This window comes from Lissotriton helveticus, chromosome 4_1 (genome assembly GCF_964261635.1).
Source record: "Lissotriton helveticus chromosome 4_1, aLisHel1.1, whole genome shotgun sequence".
NCBI classification, from domain to species: Eukaryota; Metazoa; Chordata; class Amphibia; order Caudata; family Salamandridae; genus Lissotriton; species Lissotriton helveticus.
Window position 1 is genome coordinate 1,585,960,032 of NC_136063.1, and position 18,104 is coordinate 1,585,978,135.

The 18,104-nt window shown below is 44.7% G+C and overlaps 1 protein-coding gene across 1 annotated transcript in view; it reads right to left on the reverse strand.

Annotated features, from left to right (window-relative positions):
• The window catches only part of LOC144827606 (mediator of RNA polymerase II transcription subunit 1-like), a 648,236-nt gene that overhangs the window by 116,176 nt on the left and 513,956 nt on the right, over positions 1–18,104 (reverse strand). The window contains exon 12 of the mRNA XM_078685852.1: positions 13,553–13,677. Coding sequence (XP_078541978.1) covers positions 13,553–13,677 — 125 coding nt within the window. The remainder of the gene's footprint in view (positions 1–13,552; positions 13,678–18,104) is intronic.

Here is an 18,104-nt window from a genome sequence, read left to right on the forward strand (position 1 = left end):
GAAGACAAGTAATTGCTTAGCGCCACACTCTTTGGTCAAGCCAGAATGGAAACAGATTTTCTGATTAGAGATTGTGTATTTCAGATCTTGGATGGGTATTGCATTCTTTCCCTTTTCTACATTGATGTCAATTTTATTAGTGACCCAAAAGGCAAGTCATTGTCTAGTGCTTCCTATACGAGGCCTTTTTTGTTGTTGTAGATGGAGCAACAATCTATACTACTATTATAAAGAGAGAACAGAAACCTTTTGGCAAGGTAAACTCGGGAACCACAGCGGGAAGGAGCGGCGGCTCAGGTAAGGTAGAGTCGGGGCGGGAGCGGGTGTGCACAGAGGGACGGGCGGGAGGAGTCGGGGCGGGAGGGAGTCGGGGTGGGAGGGAGTCGGGGTGGGAGGGGGGCGGGAGCGGGTGTGCACAGAGGGACGGGTGGGAGCCCTTAGTGCACAAAAAGCCTCAAATGCTGCCCCCAGCCCCTTTCTGCCCCAGGCAACGCTGGGGCGGGCTGCTAGTATAGTATATTAAACCATATACTAGAGAGTTTTTTGTACAGGGCAAATCCTGAAAATAATTATTTCAAGGCGCTCTCGAATGTGATGATCATGAGAAAAAGCAAGTTAGTAAAGAAAAATAATTGCCCATGATCACACAGTTTGGGTCAAGCTCGGAAATGGTGATTGAACCCAGGGTCTCTGGGTTAGTGCCAGGCATCTAGCGTGTGCCTTGAGTCCAACAAAAGCTTCTGACTGGTCTAGGCATTTTATGTAAAGGCATTCAAAATACCCATTGTGTTCTTTCTAAGCATGATGGAGCAACGCTAGGGTGTGCAGAACGTGTGTAATTTGCTTTCAAGAAATTATTGCAAAATCATGCGTAGTTACCTATAATGCAAATCTGCCAATTCACACTATATTTTAGAGCAAAATGCATCCTTGAATCAATTTTTGTTTCAAAGTTGCCTTTAAATAAGAGCACCGTGAACAACAGCCGCTCGTCGTCTGCTGCTCCTGTGCATATGTGGTAAATTTGTACCTCAAAATACTATCAACGGTGCCAATTGTGATAAATGTTTTTCATTTACAGTGAATGTGACATATTTATGCATAATGGCGTAATTTGGGGAATTTCTCAAAACAAGCATTATTTGAAATTCCAGAATCTACATTAATTACACCAGCATAATTTAAATTTTAACCAAGGCCTAGGAAATGCCACTAAATAATATCGAAAATATGTTTCAGTTCTGAAATTGTGAGTCTGCAAATTAAACATGACGTGGGCCATGGAAGGGGTAGTGGTTTTCAAAGTGTCTCAGTCATGCCTGTTCAAGTCATGCCTGTTCAATTGACTTTAACACCTATTTCTCACCTCTCCCACACGACCAAATGCCCACACAATCTCAGAGTGAAATCTTTTATGGCTAACTCACATTCACCTCTCACTTCAAAAATATCACAATAGTCCTCAAGAGTATTTGCTGTCTCCTTGTGTGACACCTACCACTCACTGTTCTTGAGGTTGTACTAAATTGACTTAACTTGAGTGTAGTTGGTACAAAATGCAGCACCAAGAATTTTGACCAGACTGTGGTAACATTATGACATCTCACCCAATCCTTTCAAACTCCACTGGCTGCTTGGAGTAGTGAAATACAAGTGATAGCAGATTTTTAATAACAATTGCCTCTGGAGATCCAAGGGCCGTTTTAGCGTTACTGGGAGAGGTATAATCACCTAATCAAGCCTTACCTGCCTGCCTCTTAAATCTTTCATTACAAACTATAAAAAAATGTAATAAACAACATACCAGGGTAAGTCGTTTCCTGCTGGTTAAGCGCTCAGAATGGCCATCACATTATTCTAGGTTATAATAATAAAAATGACAGATCTCTCATTGATCAGGTATACATCTGGTGTGACATGTAAAAATAAACACTAACAATGGGCAATGAATGTGAATATTTTAAGAACATTCTAAAAGTCCCATAACAACACTAAGAGAAACTGGTGTATCATTATCTTAGAGGTGGCGGCTGCATGGACGCAGGTACTCCCTGAGATGGAGAAGCCCTGCTTGGCTGAAAAGCGTGTATTGAGCAAATAAAATAGGACACTCACCCCTTGTTCTACCCGATCAGTTATCATTGACCTTTTCCCATCAAGAACAATGACACGATTGATGACCCATCATCTGCGTTTCTGTTTTTTTAGGTATTATGCTTTAGAGGTCACATATTTCAAGTCGTCTTTGGATCGCAAGTTGCTCGAGCTCCTGTGGAACAAGTACTGGGTGAACACTCTCAGCTCCTCTAGCTTGCTCCATCCTCTCCACATCTAAAGCACTGTAGCAGAACTCCATCCACCTAGACTACACCCCCCGGGACAACCCGGGACAGCAGCCGCTGGTCTGCAGCACAAGGAGACCGAAGAGCCCCGACCGGGACCGGGTGAAGGAGCGAGGCGTCGGTGCGAAACTCTGGATCGGAGGGCTGCAGCCCACTCAGCACACGTTCCCCCGCGCTGTGGCTCTCCCTGCGCTGGAGTGACTGTTGACTGGGCCCCGCGTCGCAGCGCGGCTACTTATCAGTGTCGTGTGCCCGGAGATCCCGAAGACCAGCCGACCATGGTGGGGCCCTGACTGAGCACCAGGGTGATCCCATGAGGGCTGCATCGGCCGGTAAGGAGAGATTGCAGCGGTGCTGGTGGCTCCTGACTCTGGTTCCCTGGCGCGCTGGCTCCGGTGTGCATAGCCCTGCTGAAGACGTTTGCGGCTGCCTGGGGCTCGACTGGGGGGGGGGGCCAGACTCGGAGCCTGGAAGCTGCGTGGAGGAGGCTCTCCCTGGATTGACTTGAGAGCGCTCCGCTCTACGAGGGATTGCAGCCTGGCCGCCCCTGTCCTCTCCCCTTCCTGATCGTGGTGCCGGACGGGCAGAAGCTTCCAGGATTTTACCCGCTGGGCATCTAATCTTCCACATTCCACTTTATTATTGGCAACAAGCAGCTGCCTGCACATGCAGTGATGCCGCAGACGGGCTTCGGGTGAGTAGACGGCACACCTAGCCCCGGACTGAAGTAGAGAGGAAATGCGACTGCCACTCAGGAGAGGTGCCTCCACACGTCCACGTTTCTCCGAGGCATTTCTTCAATGCCTCGGAGAAAGCATAGTCTTTTTCAGATTCGGGGGCGTGGTTTACTTTCTCTCCTTTTCCCATTGGCTGGAAGGTAAAATTCCAGCCAATGGGAAGAGGAGAGAAAGTAAATAGAAAGAAGCTTAAAAAAACTGCCCCGAATCCGAAAAAGACGCGGCTTGAACCGAGTGACGCCCCTCTCCTCCAATGGCTGGCCTCCGTTTAGGAAGCCAGCCAATGGAGAAGAGGGGCGGGTTAAAGCCCCCTTACTAAAAAAACATTAAATCTTCGGAGCTCCGCCCACACTGCTTACAGCAGTGCGACGAGTCCTCAACCTAAAAACGGAGTCCCAGAAGCAGGGGGAGCGCTCCAGCGCTTCCTTCCCCTGCCATGCTCCAAAGTACCTGGAAAGGCTCTTTGTCCGAGGCTCTCTGCAGCCCTCTCAGGTCCAAGTGAACCGCTGATTAGGGTAGCAGCGGAACGAGGAAATACGAAAATGCCGGCGGGAGTTCCAGTGGGGAATACCTTCAGCCACTCCGATGCTTTGGAAATCAATGGCGAGAATGTCAAGCCCCGACCCTTAGAAGGGGAGGGGCTTTATGGCGGCGAACCAAAGACAATGGCAGATCCGGTTTCTTGTTGATATTCCCAGGGGCTTCTGGGAGTTGTAGTTTTTGGTGCATCCTGCACCCTTCACTGGCCCCCTATGCTCCTCAGACACAGCCACACACATACGGGTCAAGAGTGAGAAAGGAAGGGCCACCCTATGACCCCCGCACCCCGGTTCCCGAGCCGTGACCGTGACAATCATATGCTAATTGTTGGATACAGCCCCAGAGCGCTTTATCATATCTACCCAGGTGGGCCATAGCACTTGCTGCTTTCGTAGATGCAGAGGCCGTGTTACAAGTCTTGCAGCCCATGGAGTCCAGTTTTTTGCTCTCCTTATCAGGAGGGACTGAAGAAGCTGGTGTTGCAGCATGCTGTTTCCTGGCTCCCAGAATGACCACGGAATGAGGAGGTAGATTCGATGGGAAAAAAAGAGGATCCTGCTCAGGAGGTCTATATTTTTTCTGTAGCCTCGAAGGACCTGGTTTGGTAGAGGGCAGGGTCAGAAAAGTTCCATTGCTGGTTCTAAAAGACTGGAAACCAATGGAAGCAGAGGTCATGAGGCGGACTGCTGGTGTAGAGTTTGGAAGATAACCGATGTGGTAGTTGTAGGTACCAGCATCCAAATGATCAGCTTTGCAGCCCTTCTAACCAGAACCTCCTAAAATGTGGTAATATCACCCACCGGAAAGATGTGAGGTGGTGCAGAATCAGATGGTGTAAGAGAGTATCGTCCAGTAGACATAGACGAGTATGTTGTGTGCCTAGTTTGATGTCTGGATGACGTCAGAGTTCTGGACCGTCATCTATGTATGGCTGCGATGGTTAGAGCGGCTAGAAGAATGTCTCGAATGTCGCCTGCGATGACGTGACTTATGGCACATTCTGTAGCGTGATCTAGGCCTTGGCGGTGCTGCAGGAGGCGTTGGCGCTGGTAGGCAAGAAGCCAGAGAGGGAGAAGGTGGCGGCATTGGAGGTAGTAGAGGAGGAGATGGAGAATCTAGTAGTACTATCCGGGAGAAAGGAGAGTAGGCTCTCGAGTACTCAATCTAGCGAGGAATAGATTTACATTCTCTCTCATCTTTTCTTGAGTCCTCGACGTCGAGATGGATTTTGATATTGACGACTTGACGTTGACCTTCTCCTCGACGATTATGTCCTCCGACACCTAACCACTCCTCGGTGTCAGTGGCTTTCCTTGCCTCGATGTCGAAACGCCCCTCGACGTCAATCTTGCAGAGCACATCAACAGCTCATGTCTATCTTGCCTTGATGTTGATCTGCGTCTCTTCCTCAACAGTGATCCAGTTGTGGATGGGGAGCAAGTCGGTGCTGTACATGGTCTCAATGTCGAATTCATCTACTTCGTCTGGGAAACATGTAGCTTTCTGACTGGCACTCTTTTTGGACCTTCCACTGTCCTCAGAGGCAAATGTAAGAGACCTGGTAGAGGACTATCTCCTCGCTTTGAGGCCTCACCTGGAGACTGGATTTGCTGCCTGTGCCATTCTTCCATGCCATGACGGCAAATTTTCTCTCTCCCCTCAGGGTACGGAGAGAAAGTGCCTTACTGTGTTGGCACTGCTCAGGAGCATGTGTAGGTGGAAGGCAGACAATGCAAACGTTGCGAGGGTCTGATTTGGCCTTCTTTCTGCCACAGGCAGGGGACTTATGAAACAGAAAAGACTTAATTCTGTAGAGAATGCCTAAAAATTCCAACAGAAAAAGCTTAAAACCTTGAGAGGATGATGAAAGAAGTTGAGTGAAACAAAACAAAAAAAACTCCACTAGGGAATTTTGAAGAAAAAAAGCCTAAAAGACCAAGCTCAATGCTCCGGGATCCGGTCAACATGTGCTGGAAAAAGAAAACGGAGGGAAACTGTCACCTGCTAGGCAAGATTGAATATTGGTGGTCTCGGAGTCCTTAATGGAGCAGACACTGTTTTAAAACTCACATAATGTCACCCTATGGGGCTACACTGTCCTCCTAGCCTTCATCTTCTACCTTTATAAAAAAAAGGGTTTGTGAAAGAGATTTAACCTGTTTATGAAATTGTCACTTCAAAATTATTCATACTCAGGTGTATTTTAACCCTTTTGTAAATGCAATCTTAAGTATTTCTCCAATGTAGCCTGTTTTCCAGGCTACCCATTCAGTTCTTTCTTAAGTGTTTCTGCAGGCCTTCCTGAAGAAAGGCGAAGATCTACACTTAAGAAGATATTCTATGAAAAAGTGTTCTGTGATCCCTGCACGTGGGCCTTGAGATAAAAATGCAATGAGATATGATAAAAAGCTGGCCACTAAATCTGCAGTTCTAACTTGGCTATGCCAACCTGAAAATGAGACTATATTTATTTGAACAGTCAAGGTAATAATGGAAAGGCTTTAGTGGCGCTTCATGCCAGTATAAAAACAAAATTCACAATACCCTATCTGTTAATGAGAAAGTGATCAAATGCACTGTGTATGGCTCAAAAGGTAACATTCCCAAAATGTCATAATTTGTTAGGACTCACATGAGCTAGCTATGGGCCTTGCATAAAAGGCATATCGTTCAGTGATAAAGTAAGCAGTGCCAAAGAAACAAACACGTCAGATATGGATACTTCACAGGACAAAACTGAGAGGCTTCTTCACATCAATGATATCAACAGCAATAGAATCAGGCCCACTTTACCATTAATATTCATCATACACTTTGAGTGGTGTATTTTTAAGGAGAACCACTGTGTCTGAATTCGGTCCCTTGGCCAAAATCAACGACACCATGCCTGTCCCTGTTAAGTGGCCCCAATGGATCCATTGCAGGCTTATGGAATGAGTTTATCCAGGGTGGGACCAAAGGCAGTGCCACCAGCAGCACCTACTAACATAACGTGTGTATTTGTAAAGCTAGCACATGAAGAATAATCATACACACCTACGTATATTGTGACGTTTTACAGGCACAAGTTTCACTGATGCCAGGCATAGATTTTGAACCCTGGGAGCTTCATGGCACGTCTCCTTGAGCATAGTGTTACTGTACATGTTATTTACTAACAGCCAATGACTGGAAAATAAATGGTAAAAGAGTATTGAATCTGTGGGCCATTTGAACATACCCGATTGGGATTGGATTTGGTTATGGGAAATTAGTTTAGTTGGGGCAATGCAGTGCAGATTTCTAGGATAATGTACGGCCACAGATTGGGTTTCCTCCTTTCGCAAAGAAAAATACTGGTCCATCTGTTCACATTTTAAGATTCTGCAAAAGGCCTGGTTATAAGTCTTAAGTAGAACTTTATATGAAACAATCTTTATTCATTTTTAGCATGCCATTTAGGTCTTTGCTTACTTTAATTTTCAATTGGGTGGTTAGGGCAGTTGTAGAACACTGCAAATAGTTTTTTCTAACATTTACTATTTAAAGTATGCACCCATAAGGAGAAAATATACGGGATTTGTAATTTTCTAATTTCTGTACTGGTAGGGACAATAAAATACCAATCATGCTGGTATAAAAGCGGCCAGGTGGCAACCCTAGCTACAGAAGAGTGAAGCCATGTTAATTGCACGGCATCTAATCATATGGTATAATGCCATCCATAACCCTTTTCCAGAATCTGGGGAAGCGATACATTGCCTGTCTGTCCTACCTCACAAAGGGCAAAGGCAGTACTAATTACCGGTGTAGGTAGGTCAGCTATATCTTTATACCATTCCTAGTTTGTGGAATTCTGAATTGGTTAACATTTTCCGGTGTGCAAACTTGGGGTGTAATAATCTATAGACACCACCGGTTATCAATTATTTCTTATATTTTCTTTTAGATGCAAACCCAGTTTTCCAACTCCTCTACACGCCCAAGTTAAAGATGTCTCAAACTTTTTCGCTAAATTGACAATTGACTTATTATCTTAAATAGCATAGAAATGTTTTATAATATTGGGTTCCCTTTCTTATACAAAAGTGAGGCCTTCTGTCTTGTGAGCTAGGAATATCCTGCCCAGCATTTATTTGATTTCCCTATTCACTGAAATGTGTGGCCTCACACTATGCTCAAACTGGTTAATCTTAACAAAACTTTTTGGGTGTTCTGCTTCTTAGTTTGCGATGCAGGATTCTGTACAACTCTGCATTTTTCAACGTTTGAATTATATCATAGCAACAACTAAACTAAGAACTGGCTAAGCCGATTTTGCCCTTTGTCAATTCTTTGTGGCTGTTGTTATTGGCTTTGCCAATGCCGGATGCTTTTATAATGAACCAGCATTAGCAAAGGCAAAGGTGGCACACAACCCCTCTAAAAGTATAGAAAACTTTTAAGTTTGCATCATGTTATGTGATGCACCTTGACAACTCAATGCAGCAGCTGTCTTCAAGCATACACCACATTGGTGCCTTCACTCTACATACTTGCTCATTCTCAAGCCCACTGCAGAGTCATTAGGGAGCAGGAGAGGGGAGGCAGAGGAGGGGGCGAATGCAATGTAAAGAAGGCCACCATTCAGAAGGGGTGGAGAGGAGCTGGGGTATTCGAGAGAGAATATCAAATTGAACACTGACCCTGATGGGCGGTGAGGGACAGGAGCTATATGCCACCAATGGGCAGCAGCTGAGAGTAGGGAGTGGTGGGGAAGCAACAGAAGAGGAAAGAATTGAAGTGGGGACGTAGTGGATGAGCTGGAACTTACAAGACTGGGATGTGAAGAAGAAGCAGCACAGGTGCCAGAGGGCAAAAAAAAAAACATGCACTCCCATAGAGTGCTAAAAGAAAAAGAACAAAGTAGTTCCCGGAATGTAAGCAGTTGATGTATACAAGTCAGCCTATCAAAAGATGGCACTACCAGAAAACTATTACCTTTTACAGACAAACAGACCCTCTGCTAAAAGAGGGGAAGGTGTGGCAGCAGCCATTAAATATTGCCTTTCTTTCACCGCCATCTCTCCACTAGGGATTACACCATTTAACGATAAGCAGGATTCTCCCACCTCTGCATTGATGTGTGTACTTATCTCTAGACCGCCAATAGCGATGTTGGAGTTTCCCAAAAATCTAGGAAATGGCATCGCCTCACTGACTGTGGATTAAGCAAACATTTTCATAATTGGAGATTTGAACTATTGGGCGAATGAAGAAAAGGGGCGGCAAGGGTTCCAGGGAATTGACTGAAATGCTACAGAGTTTGAATCTTGAACAGCATATACATGTGCCCACACATATCAAAGGACATACACTTGATCAGGTAAGGTCCATTAATTTTTCTTTTGATTCACCCGTGCATCTGGTCCGACCATCACTTAATCAACTTTACTTTAAGTGACATTATTTTACCCAAACCCCAGGCTCACCCTGAAAATTATGACCAGAAATTGGAATCGCACAAATTTGAACTCCTTTCATAATACCTTGGCACTCAATTTGCCTTCCACGACAGACACCGTTGAAAACTATGAAAAAGAGATCTCTAATTGGCAATTGAAGGCAAGTGATACACATCCCCCTTTGCAAATTCAACCCAGTTGCGCTCGATGACATGAAGCATGTAAATGGTTTTCTGCTGAGTTAATATAAGCTAAACTAAAAATGCGCCAGGCAGAACGGAAATGGCGTAGAACATACTCGCCAGTAACTAAGGAATTATTTACTCAAAGCTTGACATCCTATAAAAAAACAATCTTAGAGGCAAATAAATCCTTTTCCACTAAAAAAGTTATAAACTCAGACAATAAAGTAAAAGACATCTTTAATATAGTAAGGGACTTGTCTAACCCTGACCGAGTAACACCTCCTTTCATTCCCTCTCAGAAATTGCGTGTTGATCTAAATCTTTTCTTTTTAGGAAATACAAGAATCCATTGTCCCTAGTCTGCAGGATATGAAAAACACAGGAAGATAGTTACTCTACTACAATTTCTACCTTCCCATGAATAAACAAAGAACGGCTCACAGAATGACTAAATAAAGTAAAATCAGGCTCTCCTAAAGACATTTGTCCCCCCACATACAAAAATCTATGTTTACCTTCTTCCCAGAAAGCACTCTCTATTTATTGAACCTAACCCTCACGCAAGGAGATGTCCCCCTTTTAGGAGAGTAGGTAATTCTTATAGTTACCCTCACTTTTTATTGATGTTTCACTGTTTTCGACTTAGACCGGCTGGGATCCTGCTATCCAGGACCCCAGCCTAGCTGTTTTCTTCTCTAAATTGATTACATGTACTTTAGGTACACTCCAGATTGGATTCTGGGGTACCCTTATAAGTCCCTAGTATATGGTACACTATGTACCCAGGGAACAGGTACCCCAGAGGCCTACCAGGGGCTGCAGCATGTATTGTGCCACCCCTGAGAGACCACTCAAACTGACACCCCAAGTCTGCCACAGCAGCCTGTGTAAGGTGGTGCATGCACTCCTTACTTAGATATAGGTTCACTATATCTACCTTATATCACTGCACATATAAACCTATGAGTCACCCCTATGTCAGGCCTTATCAATCCTGAAGGCAGGGTGCTAGGTTTTATGTGAGAGGGTGCCCCTGCATGAGCTGGGACCCTCTGCAGCCTTCGGAATCTATTCTCCGGGGTTGTTCTGTGATGCAGCCAACCATATACTCTTAAGGGCATTATAACCTCGCGGTAAATGCTAACTTTAAAACGGCTGCAAGGAAACATGTCGTGTTTGGTGTCAAACACCTTGGAATCATACCTCCTTGCAAGTAACTGGCAGGGGGGGTATGATTCCACCCTCCTAGAGGGAGAAATATGATAACACTCGGTACCAGCTTTCTCAAACCTGGCTTCACAAGATGGATGATGCCAGCCACAGACACGAATCTGCGCTCCTGCTGCTGAGCCAAGCTTGAGCAGGGGAAGGTTTTACATTAGGCTTCCTGTCACAGGGAGGTGTAATCACCTCCCAGACAGGCTTTAGTGTATTGGGGCTGGGTGGGTGCACTATCAGAGTGCTTTGATGCCTGCACTGGGGGCACATTTGGTGTCCTTGGGCAAAGTCCAGCTCAAACCGGTTGCAGGAGCCTTTTGCTCCTACTCAGTTGTGAAACTGGACAAAGGACATGGGCGTAGCCACCCCTCTTTCCTGACCCTCCTACAGGTGGGTCCCTAGAGTTTGTCCTACCCCTTCCTTGGGTATAAAATAGGAACCCCTGACTACAGGACTTTAGATTTTACCTGGACTAAACTCTGCTACAGAAACCACGTACTTCAATGATCTGCATGACGCTGGACGACTGAAGAATCTCCCTTGGAGTAAAGGAGTTACTCCCCTGCTAAGCAGGCACCAAGACACATCTGACCAGTTTGCATCTACGAAGCTCCTGAGGACTCCAAAGATTTCTGCAATACTGGAGGTGGGTTTCTGTAGTCTCTGAGGTTGATCTGCGCTCTCAGCTATTCTGAGGCCCATATCCCTTGTGGGGACTGTGCAGCCTGAACCCCTGTGCAACGTGTACATTTGCCACAGCATATGCTTTCTGGTGACCCGTGAGGCTGTGCTTTGGGCTACTTTGAGTCCTGACCCCGAGCAGTGTTTCCACCAAAGATTTCCAGCCTACACTCCACAAGTGTTCAGTGGGCTGGTATTTTGTGATTCCTCTCAAGGCCCCTTCGCGATCCCTGGTCTGTTGGCCTGTGTGTCACTGTGAAGGTAACTTTGACTTTCGGTTGGCTTTCCTAGTTGCTCCAGATGTGCCCTGACTCTCCATTGCTTGGAGAGTCCCCAGAACCTTGTTGGTCCTCACCAAAACGGATTTCCTCTGACCTCATAGGTTGCAGTTGCCAAGGCTTGTTAGTGTTCCATCCGGACACTGACACTCCATCACTCAACAACCTTCATGAGACAGCTCACCTCTGGACTTAGGTCATCCTTGATATCTCCTGGTCCCGTGGCTGCAGAGTCAAGCATCGTGTCAACTCACCTGACACACCAGACATTGGTGGTTTTACTTTTACCAAGCCCCTGGTCACCCTGAAGTGACCCAGATTCTGTCCCTCTGCTTTCAGGTTCTTCTCATATTCAATCCAGGCTTGGGTCACACCGGACACTGAAGGCTGCTCTCCATAGCTACCACTAGGATAGCTTTCAATAAAGGCTGTCTTTCACCTAATCATCAATAAGGGTTTTTTGGACTGGTACAAGGTGCCCACTATAATTAGTGGACAGCACATACCAGGCCAACTTCTCACACCCCCCGCCTTCAAAGACGCAGTGATAATCCCACTTTAAAAAAAAACTAGCGTGAACCCCCAGTGGCTAGACAACTCTAGGCCCATTTCGCTTCTCACTTATCCCACTAAAATTCTAGAAGCACATGTAGCTAAACAACATTTTTCCTTATTAAAAGAGACTAACTTCCTAGATCCCAACCAAGCAGGTTTTTGGCCCTCTCATTCTACCGAATCAATCATTTTAACTGTAGTGGAGGACCTAAAAGAAGGGGCTGATAAAGTATACACACAAGCATTGGTCCTACTGGAGCAGCATTCAATACTGTTGATCATGAAATCTTAGCAGATCGAATGGCTGCGGCAGGTCTTAGGGGAACTGCCTTAAAGTGGATGAAATCCTTCTTAAACAAATGAACTCAATCAATCCGTTTCACTCTATAGCTCTGCTATAGTTAGTACAAACTGTGGGGTACCACAGGGCTCCCCCCATCTTTTTACCCTTTACATCCGCCTCCTGATACATACCTTACAACAAATGAAGGTAAACATATATATTATTCGGATGATTTGCAGTTGATTTTTACAATTGACAAGACATCAGAATCCAAGGAGCTCTTCAAGAATACCATGCTTTTCATCAGAAATTGGTTGAGTAGCAACCAGTTAAAACTCAACTCTGATAAAACAGAGATCGTCATCTCCAACAATAAATTCAATTACTGGACTCCTGCTTACTGGCCAAATGAGTTAGGTACCCCACCTTACCCCAGGAGCACAGTAAAAAGTCTTGGCATCCAAATTGACATAAACCTATCCATGCAATCACATAGCATGGTTACGTAGTCCTGCTTTTTCCAACTCAGAAAATTCAGGAAAATTAGAAGATTTTTCACCAGGGAGACCAGCACTCAAATTATTATCGCCTTGATTCTGTCCAGAATTGATTATGCTAATGCTACTTACATGGGTCTCCCTATTATCCAAAATCACTGACTTCAGATAATACAAAATCAAGCTGCAAGAATTATCTTTCAACAGCCTAGACATTGCCACACAAAGCCACTGATGAGGGAGCTTCATTGGCTCCCAGTAGCACAGCGATCGAGGTTTAAAACAGGATACATTATCTTCAAAGCAATCCACAATAAAGGTCCCAAATACTTATCCACAAGGATCCATCGATATTCCCCAAAACAAAACCATATATCTGCGCAAATTAGTCTACTGGTGGTCCCGAGCTTCAGATGCAAAAGGATGTGAGGCTCAGGCTATTCCACTTTAGGACCCCAACTTTGGAACTCTATTCCTATTGCAATCAGACAGACAGCAAATTACATGTGCGTGAAAACATGGCTGTTTACTCAAGCGTATAGCTAGATGCAGATTCAGCGGTGGCCACTAACTTAGCGCCAAGAGACCTGTTGGGTACGTGTGCTTTACAAATTCCCCATAACATAACATAAAGAAGCTATGCTCCAGAGTAGGGGCAAACACAAGAAGAGGAAAGAAAGCCGTTCAATAAGAAGCAAGCAAATGAGATTGACAAGAAAGCCAACCGATGACTGCGGTTAGTCAACAAAAGCTTTTTTCACAATATAGACAAGACCCAAAAAAAGGCCGTCCGTGACAAATAAATTTGCATACCTGAGATATTTTGTATTTTCTGAATAAGGCATAACATTATAGGAATGGGTTGCTGTAATGCCAGGTAAAAACAAGCCGGCAAGTCCATGCAGAGGTCATCAGTCAGTGGCAGGAATTCAGGGTTACTTCACATACATAGATAAAAAGAAATCATTTAATCAGTTATTCCATAATGTACAACAAAGTATATATTTTTGCTCATTACACACGCAATGTCTTTGTTCGTTCTTCTTACCACTCATTTAAGTCACCATTTTGTAAGGTATGGATAATTCACACGCTAGAGTGTTACCAGTCTACTGTAGTCTTTATTTTGCTAAAATAATAATAATAATAATGTACATTCTGAGTACCAATGGGCTTCTGGTAGTTTCATTAAATTGTTCTCGACAAAGCTACCATCATAGGACTAGCAGACACATTTAACTTGGGAAAAAATGGGGGGGAAAGGAACTATAGTCCCAACAGAAGGCACAAGCTCAATGGATCGGAGTACTAGTACAGTGAGATGCCTCAAGAGAAGGTGTTTGAGTTGGGAATATTGGTGGAACAGAACTGCAGTGTCTTTGGAAAAGAATCTTAGAGACGGCAAGAGCTTCTCTGGGTCTACACACACATTGAAATGGGCTATACCCAGGTTTTTTATTGCAGTACACTGGGGTAGGTTCCCCTTGATGAACAGAAAATTTGTGTTGCATGTATAAGAGAGTCAACTTGTAAACAACTGTCAAGGCAAGTACTGAGCATCTTGAGACTGAGTCGCTCCTCAAGTGGGAGATAATTGTTGATATGGGGAGTCCTCTTCACTTGGCTGTAGTGCGGGAAGCTCTCTGCCTCGGTGGTGGTATGCTAGTTTAAAGTAGAGAAGGGCACATGGAGTCCTATGAAGAGGTGCGGTGCAGCGGCCAGGGCTGCTGACTTCGGAGCACAGGGTTCACGGTTCGATCCCCGGCTCCAGCAGCAGCTCAGCTCAGCAGCATGTCAATCTGGGCAATAGCTCACTTAATTTCTACGACGGCCCCCAGCGCTTTGAGACCAGTAAGGGCGAGTAGTTCGCGCTTTACAAATACGGATTTACAATTTTATTTAATGGTGGCCTCATGGGAAGGCTCTGCATGAGTAGCTCATGGTGTGCCCAGAAATGTGGCGATACTGGAGATGCTTCGCAAACAGGCAATCAGGTGGTGCACTTTAAATGCAGTTCAGGGGTGAGGCTTTACTGGCCCTGTGGAAAAGAAAATCTATCTATCTATCTATCTATCTATCGATCTATCTATCTATATATCTATATATCTATATCTCCACTTCTTTCGCCCATTTTAAAAATTGCCTCTTCCAACTATGCTTGGAGGTTCCAGGTATGCTTATGGCTCCATGGCACTGTGGCGGAGCCCCATGGAGTGTACCGTTTACTTTTTATGCATTTAATTCTCAATGTGGTTTTCCGAATAGCTCGCTGAATGCACGTCAATATATTGAAGAACCAACATTGCATCCTTTTTATCGAACAGTTTTGTGTTCCTTCAGTCCACTAATTGTATTGTTTTCATGTCTTTTGTGACATGTCTATATATATCGTGATGTTGCATTATTTTGTGTGATCACTTAGAGGGGCAAATAATTTACTTTTCCCATTTGTATTAGGACACCCATGGCTTCATCAAGTTCATTGTGACATAGTCCCCTAATATTTTCTGTCAGATATTGTGTTATTGTCCTGTTACTTTATCTATGTTGATTGTTGATTGATATTGAACCTCATGAATGATGGAACATCATAGCTATTTTAACTAATGTTTTGTATTAATAAATTCTACCTTTTTTAAATTAACAGTGGTACATTGAGTCCAGTGCTATCATTGTAGGTTGATGGTCTGTTATGCTAATGACCAAGTAGTTTCCTAGGAATTCTTCATCCGGACAGCAGGGAACGGGGCCAAGGAGCAGTGTGTGGGGAAGGGCGAGTTCCTTTCACCGCCCTTCGACTTGACCATCCTGCCTGTGTGAACCAATCCACCATCTCGATGCCGAAATTCGTGGGAGGCACCCGGTAGTGCCAGAGGCATTTTAATGCTCGGACAAAGCGGTCAATGTGCCCCAGGCTCATAGGTGGTCCGATTCAAGGCACTATGAATGTTAGGAGTTTGAAGGAAAATTCACCAGCTGCTCGCTAGCCCTTTGATGTCCTGCACAAGGGAAAGGATTACCACAGTGGCCCAATTTGTATGGAATGGCCTGTTCATAGAACATTAAAGTTTATCGTCTGACTTGCAGCATCTCCTTTATACAAACAAAACTTCTACTGTATTGCAGACTGATTTGTTTTTAGTCTAAAGATATTTCCAGGGTTATTCGAGCTCGGATCCATTGTACCGTGACAGATATTTGTTGCCTATAACAGCTCCTTAAACGTTTGTGGTAGAGCACTACAGACAGCATTAAAGATCATAAAAAGGTTGTTAGGTTATATCCGTAGCAAGACAAGTATTCGTCTACAAACAATAAGCATTTTAAAAAACTAGGTCCAAATGTGTACTCACTCGTTTATTTATACCTGTCTAATCCTGACAGGCAAGGCCGCAAAAGATAGTAAAGTTTTATCAATGTGTAAAAAAATAAATATGCCATTTCATTTTTCTTTTCTTTTTATATATTGGTGAATATTCAAAATGTGAACTGGCATCACAGTCTTTAGCTGATCAAAATCATTATAAGATAAACCAATAACTACACACTCCGCTGTAATACGAGAGCCTCTTTTGTATTGAAAAGTAAAAATCTTGAAAAGTCGTGTCTTCAGAATGGAGTCTTCAGATAGTTGGTGAGGACTGTGAACAGGAAGCTAGGCAGTTGTCCATCATCGGCCCCAATCTGTAGGATCTATATAACCTAGCAGACAGCAGTGTTGTGAGAGGCTGAGTCTGTGAGATCTGTGCAACCGAAGGACAGGATTGTTGTAGCCATTCAGTCAAATAGGCTTTATTTCGATAAAAACATATCTTTAAAAGCAGTACATACAACAGGAAAAAAACGATAAAAAGCCAGCCATATACGAACAAACGTAACTAAATGTGAATAAAATGGCATCAATAAATTACCTAAGACAGTCTGACATAACGACCAAAATTAAACAATTTCATTAAGCCTAGCCTTTTTGACCTGATCTCCCATGCCCAACCTAGAAACTTTGCCATACCACATACAAACAAGGGGCGGGTATCAGACTTCAAAATTCGCAAGGCCTCAATAAAGTTTTTGGTGCCCAGCTCCTTGCACAGGGGTTTCAGTCACCTAGATCGGGGGACTTTATAGGCATGGCATTCAAATAAAAAGTGGGCCACCGAGTCCGTTCTAGGTGTGCAAAAAGAGCAAAAAGGAGTAGTTTGGGCCGGGATTTTCCAGCGCGCGGTCAGTTCCCCCACTGGAAGTACTCCTGTTCTAAATTTGAAATACAAAGCCCTATCTCTTGGTTTCGAAATTTAGTCGAGATAGGGTTCTCGAAGGGCCACTTCCTTCACCAGAATAAATTCGCTGGAGGATCTACATAGGTTGGGATCAGTGATTCTCCTATCCGCTACCCAATTCCAGTAGACTCTTCAGGACAGACTTAGGGGGGGCAGTTCTAGTCTGCCAAGCCTCCCCTAGTCCCAACTCCCCAAGCAGGAATTTAACGTCCCTCAGCCATCTTATTTTTGACCAGCTGGGCAGTGATAAAACCTCCTTCAGCCCTTCCGCATAACTGGAAAGTTCAGGGACTCTCCATAGGCGGGCCCAGAGTTATGTTATGTTAAAAATTGTTTATATAGCGCCTATCACCGCCGGTCTCGAAGCGCTTAACAGAAGAAGGGGGCGCAATTATGCCTGATCTTTAATTGGGCGGCAACCCATATCCAAAAGCAAGGGCAATGTGGGGGTACTCTGTGGGAGGACCATCAGATCCTTCAGGAATTTATTCCCTGAGGAGGCTAACTGGTCAGCATTCGAGGAACCCCAAAGCTCTGCCCCGTAGAGAGCCGCACTGACACCTCTCGCCATATATATATCCAACACAGGGGCAATGGGCTTGAAGGAAGATGACCGCTGTTCCTTGAGAAGGGCCCCCACCACCCTTTTTTTTGTGACTCAATACCATATTTTGGATATGGGAGTCCCACCGCATAGTGTCACTAAGACGGATGCCTAGATAGTCGAACTCCTTGACCCTTTCCAAGGGTACCGAATTTAATACGGGTGCCAGACCAAGCTTTTTCCGGGGGTTCAGGACCAAATATTTGGTCTTTTCTGTATTAATTTTTAACCCCCTATTCACGCAAAAGGATTGAAAACTATTGAGGAGGTTCTGTAAACCCATCGGCGATTTTGAAATCAGGAGGGTGTCATCAGCAAATAATAAAGTGGGTATTCTCCTGCCCGCCAGGGATGGTGCATCAGCAGGGTATTTCAAAAGGTGCTCCACCACTCCGTTCACATACAATGAGAACAGAGTGGGGGCAAGGACACATCCCTGGCGGACGCCCCTGTTCACTGAGATTCTATCGGTCTTTTGGCCCTG